General features: G+C 38.6%; 1 protein-coding gene across 1 annotated transcript; it reads right to left on the reverse strand.

The window, feature by feature from the left end:
• Positions 1 to 1463: 1463 nt before the first annotated feature.
• On the reverse strand, positions 1464 to 15307 carry ASXL3 (additional sex combs like transcriptional regulator 3; the record flags this gene model as incomplete). Its single annotated transcript, XM_010017529.1, has 4 exons — positions 1464 to 5135; positions 7593 to 9540; positions 14436 to 14541; positions 15211 to 15307. Coding segments are annotated over 4 exons (5823 nt in total), but the record flags the coding sequence as incomplete, so codon positions are not given.
• Positions 15308 to 15657: the final 350 nt, after the last annotated feature.

Below are 15657 nucleotides of genomic sequence, written 5' to 3' on the forward strand. Positions count from 1 at the left end.
CAGACCCAACCACATATTGGCAGATGGATGATTTGCACTCCACGTCTTGTGTTCTTGAAGTGGGAGTAAAGAAACTCAAGGTATTTTCATCTCCCCAGCAACCGCATGTGCTTTATCCCTTTATAATATTTTCCTTTTAGGTGAATAGGGCCCCAAATCAACGTTTTTCTTCTCTGCTGTTATGGTGGTTAGCGCATCTGGAATGCAGCTATAGTCCTGAATGTAAATACAGTACTGGATAAATACTGAAGGTTACTTTAAAGATGCAGTATCCCTTTTAAAAATGCCTTTTGCTTCCAAATTTCTAAAAGGTAGATTAAGGGGTCTGAATTCCTTTGGGGAAAAAAAAAATAAAAAAAATCAGTGCTGTAAGTAATCCTAAGAATTACTTTAAATGGCAAAACTCTGAGATGTTATTTAAATAGTCACTCACATAAGAGGGAAACCAACTGATAACCTAATATTCAACCAATACGCAATTAGACTCTTTCCTTATTCATTCATCATGAGAATGCATCATTTTTAGGCCACAGAAAGGCTAAAACATCTCGAATATATTACATAAATTTGACCCTATATATAATAGATATATATTTGGACTGACAAACCAAGTGGACAAATGAAGAGACAAATAAAAATAAAGAATATTTGAGTGGGAAACAGGAAAAGACAGGTTTCTAATCCCCAGTAGAGAAGTTACTTTCTCCAGAATCTACTGAAGCCAGTGTGATTCCAGTGTTGGTCCCACTAACTAATCACATACACAAATCTTTCCCAATGAATCAACAAGAAGAGATGATGAGTAAGATGTGAGTTCTGTAGTCCCTGGCAGGCATGTAAGGAAACTCCTCTAACAATCTAAACTCCTTTTTTTCCTCTCCAGGTGAAGTGGCTATATTTTAGCCCTAAATAGTGAAAGTCAGTTGAAGAAAGCAATCCTATCAGCAGAAAAACTGCAAACAGACTTAGAAGCTACAATGGCCGATACCCCACACCTTGCCACTATCCCCCTCAAAACAGTCACTATTCAGTATGTTATTCATTCTGCATAGTTACTCCACTTCTTGCAGAGTTAGTCTTCCACTGATTTTTAAGCTGCAACTTGTATCAGCTATCAAAAAGTGGAGAAAAAACGTGCTGCACTTTGTGCAAATAAATAGAAGCTACGAATGACACGTATTAATGCTTTTTTCCTTTTTTTTTTTTAGCACAGCAAAATAGCTCACTGAAGCTTCAGTAACAAGGATATCTTTTTTTTAAACAGCTACTACAGGTTTCCTCTTCTTCCCAGAAAACGGCACTCAGGCAGGAATAACTAAATTATGAAAGCACCACGTGGAAGAAAAGAAAAATAATCAATTGACTAATTGCAAACCATTAGTGGCCTAAACTGTTCCAATTTCTGCATTCCTTTGTCCTGCTCTCTCACGCTGATAAGGGATACTGCATCTTTGATTCAGTTCCTATCGTACAACCAGACAAGCTACACACAGTTTGGAAGGCCCTATGCAGTCATCGTGACAGAAGGCTCCGCAGCCCTTGCACACGATCATGGCTTTCAGCCTGCAAGAGCATTTCAGTTCCAGTTCATCGGCATTGCTACTGTCAGCAAATTTCTGAACCGGGATCTGCGCGTTCTGGTTAGACAGGCCTGTGGCAGTGTTGGAGCCACTTCCTAAAATCCCAATCGATTTCTCAATTGCAGATGCTGCCCTTTTGAAGCTTGTGCTACCAAAGTGGATTGTTGGGTAATTTCCACAGAGCTGCTGCTGCTGCTGCTGCTGTGGGTGCTGTGTCTGTATTTTCTGAGCAGCAAGTTGGGTAAAAGGCTTCTGCGGCTCAGAAATTAAATAGGAAGAGAAATCTGCATTTTTTAATGCAAACGCTTTCAACTGTTCTTTCACTTCATTCTGATCATAGGAAGCTTGTTTCATGCCCATTTCACAGCTGCTGCTTAAACCTTCCTCAAAAGAAATAGGTTCAGATTTTATATTGCTACAGATGCTTGCTGGCTGAGGCCAACTAAGTCTTTTAGTGGTTTCCATAGTAACTGTCGGTTGTTTCTGATCAGAGGGGACTTCTGCGTTTTGGTGAGGAGGAGGAGGTGGCAGGGGCGGAGGGGGAGGGGGGGGATGCACTAATGTTTTACTCTGCAGAGTTTGAGAGGCACTGGCAATGTCATCACCTTCCTTGATTTGAATATTAGGGGAAAACACACTTCCTAGCCTCAGCTGGTGAGCTGCTGTAGAAATATTCACGTCTCCCAAGCCCTTCTGTTCCAGGTGTCTGCTAAAAGCAAACGCGTTGCAGCCAGGTGGGCCTTTTGAAGTAGTTTGCAATAAAGCTGCCGTAGGAACGGGGCCTCTCGCAGCCATGGACATTTGGTAAAAATGCTGTCTATGTGAGGTACTAGCTTCTGCGTGAAAGCTGCCGTTTTTGTCAACGTGAAATAGGCTCTGCTGGAAGCTGCATGAAGGCAACGGCCTCTTCGGCTGCTTGATCTCTGGACTGTGAGCAATTCGGCTCTGAATGGCATGTTTGTTCAGCCACTCCTGCTTAAATGGCTGACCATGCCCTAGCTGATTCATGCTGGAACTAATTACACAAGGAGCCACTTTAACATCTGTGTCCATTGACACCTTCCCAGGCTCACATTTAATTTGAGCATGTTCCCCTACAGTCCTGGCCATCCTCTTTTTCGGATGGTTTTCACGCTTTCTGATTTGTAGTGGGGCTATGCTGCCTGCTGCAAAGCCTTTACCATCTGGATTAGGAGAGTTGGAAGGATGTTCAACAATATTTCTCTCGGACACTGCTGTTTTACATACTGAGGTAGTTTGCAAAGGCAAGGGAAGCCTGTTAATTTCTAGTTTGGCCCCTGATCTGGGCTGCGGCAGCACTTTCTCTAAAGGCAGATTGCCCTGCAGTAACTGTGTCACTAAAGGATTGTTGGCCTCCACTGACGATAAGCGACAGCTTGAGCTCCCGGCGCTGGTAACTCTCTTTAGGGTTTCTGTTGTCAGGGGCAGGGAGTCTTCCATGGAGTCCGCAATGGATGTCTTCGAGGTCTGCGGCAGCTGCACACTTTTGGCTATTTCTGCAGTCTGGGCAGGCATTTCAGGTCCTGTAAAATCCTCAGTGTCCATCCTGAAGCACTTGTCAGACTCGTCAGTTTCCGATTTAACAGGAACAGCAATGCTCGTCAAAAGACTTCTGGATTGCAGTTCTGATATTTGCGTGTAACTGGAAGGTTCAGTTTTGACATTTTTTAAGCAGCTTTGCTCTGAGTATTCCTTATGCTTACCGGGGTTAAGGTGGCTGACCACTGGCTGGTCTGTACTCATTGCTTCTTCATCATGCCAACAAATTCTATTGTTAGTATTATACTGATTGGCACAGGCAGCATCCACTTCATTTTTCAATGCTGAAGGACCTCTTAATTGCTCAGGAAAACCTTGGCTGGGAGTAACCACCTCAATTAATTTATCTTGAGGAGCAAGAGGCACTTCTCGAAGACTTGAACAACTTGCCTGCAAGTTCTTGTTGTCTTGCTTTGCTGTAATGGTGATAAAGCTGGAGCTGTGCTCAAGGCTTTCGTTAGAGACCACTTCAGGCCTGCTTATGACAGACACCTGAGGACAGGCTATACTTTGTAAGGCAGCTTCTGTCCTTACAGGTCTACTCTGCAGGTCAATGCTGTTCTCTGCATTTTCAACAGAAGAAGAAAGTGACAGACTGGAATTTAGAGTTGTTGTGTGGTCAACAATGACTTTGCAAGGTATAGACCTGTTCATGGCAGTTTGTGTAAAGCTCACCGGCTGAGATTTACTAGAGAGATCCATTCGGTTTCGTGCTCCAGAGCTTTTTTCTAAGATTTCAGCATTTAATTTAGTAGCATTATCATAAGAGCTTATTGTCACCATGTTACCAGTAAACATTGAAATGGGTGGCCTTGCAACAGAATCAGCTACTGCAAGGGCCTCACTGCAACTTAAAGCTGACCTAACAGTAGTGTGAATGGAGACAGTGCTTTGCTCGTTACACCCAGTTATGGCTATCTTATCAGAAGAAAATCTGCTGGTAGTCCCCACTGGAGGAATCAGTACAGAACTACCAGGGATATGATTTGGCAAGTTATTTGCAATAGATGAAGCTGGCACAGTGGCATAATGACTGGAGACTGCGTTATTCGCATTGCTACTCGGTATCGGCAACCTTTTGTCATCAATGGTGTTTGGTAAGACAGTATTGTCTATGGAGACTGGTACATTACTGTTATCAATACATTTTGGTCCAACGGTTATGCATGGAGTATCAGCCCCTTGAATGGTTTTCAGCATATTTATATTACAAGCTGAAACTGCTGTGTTTGCACTGTCAACAGACATTAAAACAGAGGATTTATCAACAGAACTTGCAAAAGAAAGTTCTTTAATTGCTCCAGACATAGCAGTGCTGCAAACGCACACAGAGACTGAACTTTTATTATAAAGCACTGGCACACTGTTACTTTCAGTAGAGGTAGATGAAATAATTTTCTCACACAATTGTGGTATAGGTATATTTTCATCAGAACTGTGCACAGGTATCTCAGTAGCAGTTTCTGGTAATGCAGCTGTGTTAAGTGACTGCTGCAATAAAGTGGTCGTCTCACGGTGATGAGCAGACTTGTTGCTAGGGGACCTGCAGTTAGGATTAACTATAATGACACCAGTAGAACCTTCAATCTTTGTGTCAGTTGACGCTGGTATCTCCAGAGATGAGGTACTTTCCTTTGAGCTGAACTGTGACTTTGATTCTTTATTAGTCTGGAGTAAATGAGCTCTGGCTTGATGCTTTGCAAATAGCTTGGCCTTTGTTTGCTCCTTGATGTGTGCCAGAGTTCTTGTCTTCCCACCTTCGCATGGGGTCCCCATTGCTCCAGAGACTATGCTTGCAGCTGCTGCCACGGCTGCTGCAGCTGCAGCTTCTCTTTGGGCTCTTGCTTGCTGAGCTCTTGCTTTGATATCTGCAAGAGTTCTAGCCCCAGTGTTTCTCCCGCTGCTGACCGATGTACTTGGGGAAACTCGAGGTTCTGGTTTAGAAACAGGTTGGCTCTTGATGATAAAAGGTGGTCCAATTTTTGAAAGCTGAATCTAAAGGAAGAAAAAACCCAATAATTTTAATGAGATCATGGACTTGCTAAAATTTCTGTCTCTTAAAGGGTTAGAGAAATGTCATGAAGCGAATTACCATTCAGTGCAGCTGACCAGAAAAATGCTAAAATCTAATCATATTTACACTTCAGTATTTTATCATCCACTATCATGAGTAACTGACATCTGTATTAGCCTACTCACATTGATCCTTCTCACAGGAATAAAGATTGAAGTGGATGACAAGATGATGCTTATCTGATACAATTTGTCAGACCCGTTTTATATGCAGTGTATCTAACTGAGAAAATCAACAAGCCTAGTGCAGTGATACAGGAAAAAAGCCTACGACTAAGCACTTGCTGCACATGTGTGGGAAAAAATAACGACCATGTAGTGCTTTCTCTCCTTGGTCTCCAAAGATTAAGACATTAGGAACTGCCTGTCTTTCTCTTACATACCAGACAACAAATCTTGCCTTTAGATAGGATGCAGTAGTGTCTCCACTGAGCCTGTTTTTCATGTTGCACCACAGAGCACTTTAGAGTAGTGGTATAAAAGAATTGAATCACTAAAGGATGCACCTTTCCCTTCCTCACTCACAATTTTAAGAGACTTACTTTAGTATACATCCCTGGGATACCTCCTATACTACTGCATATCAAAAATGAAATCCTCAAACCTACAAGTATTAAAAATACAAATATTAAAGTTTTAAGTACCTAAAACTTTCTGCAAAATAATAACCTGTAAAATCACTGGGAGTTTTAGTATGTTTACAGTTAGTCATATGTTTTCAGGATTAGAGTTTAAGAGTCCTGGGACTGCTTTATAACATATGATCTCTCAGAATACCCAAAGGCTGGCCAAAAAAATAATAAAAATGTATACTTCTTAAAAGGAACATATGTTTACTGGCTGGCCACAGTAATAGGACTTGGTTAATGCTATGACTTCTCTTCTGAAAAGAACTAAGAAAAAAACTAGGTAGTATTTGTAGAAAAAGTAGTCATAAAGTATGATGGGAAGTGACAGCTCTATAGCAGAATGACTTAGGAGAACTGGGGTTCCTTTTCCTCTTAATTACAAAGGATAGGGGTTTGTGGGTGAGATGACCCAAGAGCCAAATGTATGTTACACAAAAAGCCATACTAGAGTTGATTGTCCAAAATTATTTTTCAAAATGCCTGCCAATTTTGCATTGACTGGCTAGAGGCTTCGGTGACATTCAAGTCAGTGCAAGACTGACAGCATCTGGTTTTCCATGAGAGATCAGTGGAAAACAATATTAATATCATATTGTAATATATAACCATTTATATAACTATACAACCCTATCCTGGTCTAGAAAGCTTGGTTACTTCACTTCTTCTAGCAGTTGAATTTTTGGTTCATAAATAAACACTCATGCCCAATATTGTGAGTCTTTAATATTTACAGGAACATACTTTGAGTATTGCAAACTCATAATTACTTCCAAACATTTTGCTTTCTGTTTCAGTAGCATCTTTTTTCAGTTTCCACTTTGCATGACCAGAACTGCTAAAGCTTTAAGTGCCTGATTATTTTTATTATTATAGTCATGACCTTTTTTTATTCCCTAGTGATCTATTTTCCTTTGTGCTTAGAAAGTGATTAGAATTTATTAGGCTAGTCAGAGACCTTCCAAATATGAAAGACTATCACTAAACTCAGAATGGACTAACTTACAATTGCATCACCACTCATAAAAATAAATTAGTTGAGGTATGCTTCTGCACTAGTGATTAAAACAGTTAGCCTATTTGCCCTCCCAGCCATATTAATGATGTTCAGTGACTGCAGCAGTTAAAAATAAATGTAGAAAAGGGCATTTCTGAATAATCAGGAAGTAGTATTGCAAAGTCAATAGCCTAAGTTCAGCAAATTGGATCTAAACCTTGGCTGATGTCATCATGTACAAAGTTAAAAGGGCCAAAATGCTGAGCCTGTATATAACTAAATCTATAGATCTGTTAGGGGAGAAAAAAAAAAGCTTTCAACTGGAATTCACTTTCTTGCATAGCAGAATGATACACATAAAAGTGTTTGCTTGTTTGCTTAGCTGGTGTGTCCTTTTTATCTTTTGTTTTGCCATTAACAAAGATATGTATATATACATCAATTAGACACCTCCCCCTGATAGCCAGGTCTCTGTTTCAATTAATTCTACACTGAAATCTTCTACTTCAGTCTACCCCAAACCCTGGGCTTGCAAAAGGGACCTCCAACTATTCTGACTCTAGGTTCTCTTGGCGGATGAAGGCACTGGTGTTTTTCTTGGTATTGGTTATGGTAACATTTATTATTCATGCTTCCTGAAGAAGTCATATGCGGGAGAACAAGCGGATAATACATGCACTGTGTCTGCATGCTGTCAGTAGGAGGGAGATAATAAACCTTTAGTTTCTAAGGCAGCCTGTTTATTCATTACTTTACCTTAAGGGGTGGAACTCGGGGTTCTTCCCTGGGTGGCTGTTCTTTATCAGATGGACTCGTTGATGAAGCACTACGGTTAGGCTGATCATCATCTATTCTAGCTCTCTTCTCTTTGCAGATTCCAAAACTGTGCTGTTCTGCTGTTTTCCTCTTTGGGATTTCTGGGTCTCTACTTTCATTCCTCACTTCAGGTGATTTTGTGGGTTCTAATGACTTGGAAGAATGTGAACCCTCCAGACGGCTTTGGGTGCTGCCTGTTAGCTTGTGAGATTTACTTCTGCACACTTCAGAGAATGTAGCTTTCTCTAGAGATGAGGTATATAGTTTATCATGTGGCTTTGATGGAAGCAATTCGACATTTTTGCCAACTGATCCTTCAACAGGTACCTCTGATGGCAAAAGTGTACCCTTCTTGTCACCTCTTTGTTGAACACTGTGGTTTTTATTTATTATCACATCTGGAGGAGAGTGTTCTGGGATGGATGCGATGTAGGATTTATCCATTTCAGAATGTGACTTACATGGCTGATGACTAAGGGTTTTGTTCTGGGGCTCTTCCAATACTGAAGTGTCAGGTATAATTGTTAGTGAACCAACTTTCATGTTTTCAGGGACACTCTGAAGTTGCTTTGGCTGAAGAACAAGATTCTCTTCTTGAACCACCTTAGGAATGGCAGAGCTTTCTTCTTTCACAGTGGTAAGGGAATCTTCTGACAAACATGGTGATTTCCTTTGTTGCAGAATAAGTCTTTCATTGCTTGGGGAATTGGAAACTGGAGATGTCTCTGATGGAAGAGGCAAACTGTTTGCCATGGATGTTTCAGAAGTTAGAAGAACAGAAGACACTGAAGATGTCTCTGATGTTAAAGGCAAATCAGACATAGGAGATGTTTCTGATGTTAAAGGTAAATTAGAAGCTGGTGATGCCTCTGATGTTAAAGGTAGATTTGACATCAGAGATGCTTCTGAGGTTACAGGTGAGGTGGACATTGGAGAGATTTCTGACATTAGAGGCGTGTGCAAGTTTTCATCACTGGCCTTTTGCTGAATATCACCTTCAATGTTTTCACTACTGGACACTTCAGATGAGCACGCTGTTTCAAGAGATGCTGGAGTACACGGTTCCTCTGAAGTCGACTGAGTGTCTCCTCCAGGAGAAGCAATACAAACACAGGGTCCTTCTGGACTTCCAGAGGAAAAGGAAGTTTCAGAAATACAGGCATTCTCAGATGACTGTTCCTCAGGGTCACTTTGAAGCTCCATATCCACTGCAATGCCTCCACCAGTGAACAAGGACCCTTCCAGAGCAGCATTTTGCATTTCTGGTGCAATTAGCTCTTTTGCAGACTCAGAGTCCTTCTCTGCTGTATCACTGACAGAATTTGTGGATGAAGCTGACCGTGCTGGTGATATGCAATCCTCCAGCTGATCTATTACAACAGACATCTCTTCCTGAGGGCATTCTGACTTCAACTCCACTTTAACTTCAATGTGAGATACAGTATCGGTTACTTCATTCATCGTGACACAGGACTCAGTGCTGTCTGTAAGCTGTACTGCTTCTGTTTCTTCACTTGTGCCAGCTGGACTTACTGACTCTTCAGAAAATTCATGTTCTGTTTTGTGGTTCTCCTCTTGGCATTCACAAATACTTGTCTCAACCTCTTCAGCAATCTCCTCCTGAATGATTGATTCTTCAGGTATCAGTATATCCTCCGAGTCTGCCATTAGATCCTTGGCAGGAACCTGTTCCATACTCGGAAGAGGTGGACAATAATCTCTCTCTGGTAAGGATGGAATTTTAGCACCTTTCTCTTCTTGGTCCTCGGAGGTTGCTTGCTTAGAAGGACCAGGTGTGCCAGAAGATCCACATAAAGAATTGCTTTCATCTTCATCATTGTTTTGCACTGCAGTGAGTTTCATTGATTCTCCTCGTGACAACCCCAGTCTAATAAAAACACACAAATAAAAAAGTCTTTTCAACACAGACATGATAAAGGAACAGGATCATCTTTCTCACTCACATATTTTAATTTAAAAAAGCAGATTTTCTAGTTTAAAATAGTTAAGTGGTGTCTGACTAATTTCTACAGGATTTTATATATTTTGGAAACCTAACCACCCAGATTTTCCTACTAGTTTTAGAAAACTTAATTGTTTGAAAAATAAGTAATCTATTACTCATTATTGAACTATTTGGCACTACAATCAAACAAAAAAGCAATCTACACAGGTTCACCACTAATCACTTATACTATGTTTAATTTTATTTTTTTAAATACCAGCACAAAACTGCAGTACTACTACAGCTTGCATTGCAGGGGAAATGCACAACTCTGTCTTCATCAGTAACAGTTCTAAAGGAAATCCCATTTCTCCTCTTACATCTGCATTAAGGGTCAACTCAGCCAGCAATATGGCTTGAATGCTGCACCGGAAATTAATAAGGCAAAGCATGCATTTCAGTTTTAAAATTTGACAGTCATTTAAATTTTTTTTATGAAAATCAAAATAATTCCACTTAAGCCTTATTTTACAACTCAAGAGTCAATTATAAACATCTTGGATGACAGCTTGTGTGGTTTTGCTCCATTCTTTCAGCAAACTGAATACTTTATTTAAGCTAAAAACTATTTCTAAAGAAACATATTGATGTAGATACTATTAATTCGATTTCATTATAATTTAGAAGTTTAACATTCTTAAGAAGTGCTAAACAGACACATATTTATAATCTGTGCATTCATTCTCAGAGATAAAATGCAAAGGAATTATTCTTACACATACTTCTCTTCTAAAGATTTTCTTACCTTTGGTCCTGAAAATACTACTTTAAAAAAAGTTTTATTACTACAGTGGAATTAAAAAACTCACAACACGCCAAAACAAACCAAAAGCCAAGGGCTGAAAAAATGGCTATTAAAAAAAATGTAAGTACTCTGACATCCTCATTTCCTTTTAAGGACTGTGGGAGTAGAGGTGTTCAGCATCTTTAGTAAGATTTTCCAAGCAGACTTTGTGCATCAGCAATTCCATAACACATTTACACAAAATCTTGGTTGGAGACCTTAAAAGAAATTTCATGGTCATAGGGATCTTCTAATCTAATTAACAGAAGTTTGATCTCCGTTCTCATTTTAATCAGAAAACAAAGAATAATATGGAAGTAAGTGAGCATAAAAGATATTCAGATATAGAAGCAAGATAACTTGTCCATGTGCAGCCAGAGGACACAGAGATCACAAAGCCCATGTTTATGGAAATACAGAATAAACTTATAACAAATACAAACCTGTGGTTGTGCATTTTAAAAATACTGAACAGATGCATTACAGACATAGCTATAAATGAAAAAAAACCCGAATACCCAGCCTGGAATTTGTACCCCAAAAAGCATTCTTAGGGTAACTACTAGTATTACCTACTACTAGTCACTTAACATGCACTACGTCTCCCTATGCCATCAATATGCTGAGGAAGGATCCTCTAGAGAGAAATTCAGAAAAGCAAATTTATGTTTCCTACATTGAACGTATTTCAGAAAATGTGTCTTTCTTCTATATAGACTATAGTTTCCCTAAGTTGTAAGTTTAGGACTGCAAAGTTTAGTTTCCCTAGGCATAGGTGATTAACTTCCTTCCTCTATAATTCCTTGTGTAAACGAGCAAAAGTTATCTCAGGAAAATGAGGAGGGGGAAAAAATCCACTGCATTACTGAAAACTGAATCAGTGGTTTATTTTCTCTGGGTGTCTTACATCACCAAAAGATATTGCCTGATAGATATCTTTTGGAATGAAAATCAGCAAAGAAATGAAGGATGAGATAATGGTGAATGCAACTGTCACACAGACACTGCACAAATACACACATTCCAGTAACATACTGAAGAAGTGTAAGAAAAATAAGATCACGTAGGATTACGGCCAGCAGAACATGTACCGAATTTCAATCGTTTTTTGCAGTATTGGAAATAATACTATCTTGAAGAAGACACTGTAGTGAAGAAAAAGGCTTTCAAAGAAGATTTAAAATCAGCATGTTTAAGGCAATCTCAGATTGCAAGATGAACAGCTGATCTGTCTTCTTCCTTAGAGAAAAAGATACCCAAAGTTCACAAAATAGCACAAAAAAATGAGGACAGCAGTAGAGAGCCATCAGTGAAAGTGCTAAGGACAAGATTCAGCTGATTGATAAAGTAAGGGCAGTCAGTCGTCAAACCAAAAATCCCAAATAGCTATTCAATGACATATGGATGCTGATACTCCAATTCTATGAAAAGCAGTACCAGGATAAATAATAATAATAAAAAAGAAACAAAAAAAAGAAACAAAGAAAAAAAGAAGGATTAAATCAGCAATAAAATTTAGAGGAGGTCTGTCCAAAATTAAAGCTTTGATTTCATGAGCTGTCAGTACTATTCTGATTATTTAACTCTTTCAAGACTGGGAAAAGAAATTATATATTGAGACAACAGACTATAACCCTTGCAATCCTAGGGCAACAAGCCAGAAGAATATAGATTTCTGGCAATTTGCATTAGCTGATCCTAGGTAAATGACTGCAGAATGAAGTTTTTGTTATTTAAAGAAAGTCAGAAAGAGGAAAAATGAACAACCATAAGGAAATGGAAAGAGAACATAAATGGATGGAAGTAAACTACAACTGACAGTTCCATCATAAACAGCCTGGGTACAGATAAGAGCAAACACAAGAAACACAGTGTACAGAGCCAGCATGGAAGAAGCACTCAAAAGCCTTTGAATGCCACGAACTAGGGAGTGTGTAAAAATGTTTACAAAGATTCTGCATCTATTAATGGTCCTTCTCTCAGTATAAGGTGAAACTTGAATTTATATATGGAATATTGAAAGATCAAATTAGCTGAAGTCAGAGCAAAAATACCACACTGACTGTAAAGTAAGCAATTTAGACTGCGAGAGAGATCCATTTTGCAGACATTGCGTGTGAGAAATAGCTCAGGAAGCTTTCAAAATCTACTTCAGTCAAATCTACACAGCTGAAAAGAGACAAAGTTTCGGTGAACTCAACCAAAGTGAAAAAAGGTGAGAGAACTCAAACAACGTGGAAACTGTAGCAAAAGCTAACATTCAGTCAGTAAATGAGAAAAAATACTTAAATCTGGCCAAGCAGCAAAGTAGAAGAATCTGACCACATAACAGCCAGGAAGAAGAATGCAAGTGAAACAACACAAGCTGGGGAAAGGGCAGGAGGGACCAGATTCAATACTATAGTCAAAATGGAAATAATCTGCAATATGACATTTTGCATAACAATGCTGATGTCAGGAACCTATCAACCCAAATGACGTGTATCACTGCAGACTGAGTAATTATCAGCCAACCATTATAGTGTCCAGCATTCAGCTAGCACGGTAGGACTGCTGGCTTGGTAAAACTATGAGTATCATTCTCCATGCATGTGACAGTAATTTGTGACTGAGGAAGGGGCTTCAGCAAGAGTGAGGGGCTCATGCTTTGCTGGTACTAAACTTATTCTTCTCTTGATATGCATAATGAAAAGCCACTATATTCCTTATTCAAAAAGCTAATTAATGCTTTTTGATACTAAAGGGAGCAACACCTGGACTACATACATTGAGGTCTCAAAGCTGTTAAGTAAGAAATTAAGCACTTGACTATAAGAAAGTCTGTCCGTTTGATTCGTTGTTTTCAATACATTTCCCAGTGGTCCAAGGCAGTGGATTGTGAGAAGTAGCACTGTTACTGCAGAAACACTTTAGCTAATGTCTTAATTTTTAAGTTAATCACTTATAGGAAGGGTTCCGTGTGACCTGGATTTCCTAGCTAAAAAATATTTCAGAAAAAAACTAAGACATCTTGTGATGATGGTTCCCATGGCACAGTTTTGTCTCCTAAGTATTATGCACAAATTCCATTAAAACATACCAGAAAATAAAAAAACCAAAACAAACCAGTAACTTTTAAAGAATTAGCTTATACTTCGTAATAATTAATACTTTAAATACTTAATATTTAAAAAAAAAAAAAGACGTAATTCTAGGTATTGATGGATTAACTTTTTAAAGCAATTTTATAAAGAAGATTCTTGAATTTAAACCAAGATGTGAATCTCCTTAAATCTTGATTTTAAGAAAAATCTGAATATAAGAACTGAATCTTCAGCTGCTGCGGAATGCCATCTCTGTGCCATCATCAACGAAATTGTGCTGACTTACCCCAGTTATGCACCTGGAATGATACTACCCCATTTATTTTAGTCAGCTAAGGGTATTTATTTATTCTTTGCATCACACTTCTAAAATTAGACTGGTCATTGTCACTTTCATTTGTCTCTAGCCAATGTTTCTCCTATGCACATATTCCACTCCAGCAAAGGAAGTCAGTCAAACAATAAAACAATAAAATAATCTCTTTGATTTTAGAAACTTTGTAAGTAGCTTAGAAAAAAACAAAATAAATAAAAACACACCACAGAAATATCTCCACTGCTCTTCTAGCCTGTAGACTCCGTATTTCTATTTTGCAGGAGGGGACAATTGCCCTAATGCTATCTTTTAAAAGCTAATTAAAAATACTCACATGCTTGGGCCTTGTGTCTTAAGCTCTCCTTGGAATGAATTTTTATGGATGAGTTATGAACCTTTAAAAATGCAATTGTAATGCAAGTGAAGACACACAGCTATAATTCTACCCACAACTTCTTATACTGGGCAATGACTGCCTTTGATAACTGCTTTATTAAGTTTTACAGCATATGACTGCTATGTGAAGCAGAGAATTATATGTTCATTTCCTCCTAAAAGAAAATAAAAAAATGCTTTTATTTTCTTCAATACTTACTTTTCACCATAAAACCTTTCAAAGAATTTTTCTTTCCAAGGTTCTGTTTTCTTTTCCTTTTCAATCTCTTGTCTGATGCGCAGCTGCATTTCTGGTGTAAATTCGCCTAAAAAACAAATACTAACATATTGAATAAAAGCTGTCAAGGATTAGCATAATATAGGTAATTACAAATTACAGATAGAAAGATGACATACAGCGATTTCTGCTGTAGTCATCCACCAAATAAAAATAATGAAAAACAAAAGTGAGTGTGACAGAAAGATTTAATTTACTTGTCGTGGTTTAAGCCGAAACTGAAAAGTCCTTGATTGGAGTAAACATTACTTAGCAACAACTAAAAACATTGGTGTGTTATCAGCATTGTTCTCAGACTAAAGTTGAAAACACAGCACTGCACCAGCTACTAGGAAGGAAAAAAATAACCGTTACAGCTGAACCCAGGACATTACTATAAATAACTGTTACAGCTGAACCCAGGACATTACTATATAATATCAGTATTTCAAAAGTATATTGGTGGGATTCATTTGCATGCATTTATGTTTCCAAGGCTGGCAGTGATGAAAAAGCTTTGGTTCTTTTTAAACTGTCAAAATAAGCTGCAACAGCAAGCTGTAAAACTACACTAAATTCAAAATGGAACCAGCAATTTTGCTGAATTACTGGTGTAGTACACTTTCTATTGTAGAAGTATTTCTCAAATGCAGAAACAGGGATGTTCTTCATAAAAACAATTAACTTTTGGTAAATCTGAGAACAAGTAGACAGTTACCTTCTGCCAATCGCTGTTTCCACCCTTGTGCTGCATATGCGAAGAATTCATTATTTAGAGCGGAACTACTGAGGCGCAGAACTCCATCACTTCCCATCTAGAAAATAAGCCAATGAAAGCAGAAGATAGTGTCAGACATAGTGCCAGCTAAGATTATATAAAAAAAGAGAGTTCCAATTAAGGGAAATTGGGAGGGATAAGGACCTATTACTACTAAAACAGAATTTTCATTATAGTTGTTACTGTATATACATGCAAATCGGCTAATCCAGCATCAGTGTGCTCTCTTCAGTCACCAGTATCACCAATGATAACTCAGTTTACAACTGACTGATGTGTTTTAATCACACCCTCTGTCTTGAGCCTATGTCTAGAGCTATTGTACACAATCAAAAATCAAGATCATTATTGTACTTGTGCATCTGCCTGGAATATGGCACAAAAAAA

Source organism: Nestor notabilis, unplaced genomic scaffold (genome assembly GCF_000696875.1).
Source record: "Nestor notabilis isolate BGI_N333 unplaced genomic scaffold, ASM69687v1 scaffold35116, whole genome shotgun sequence".
Lineage (NCBI taxonomy): Eukaryota > Metazoa > Chordata > Aves > Psittaciformes > Psittacidae > Nestor > Nestor notabilis.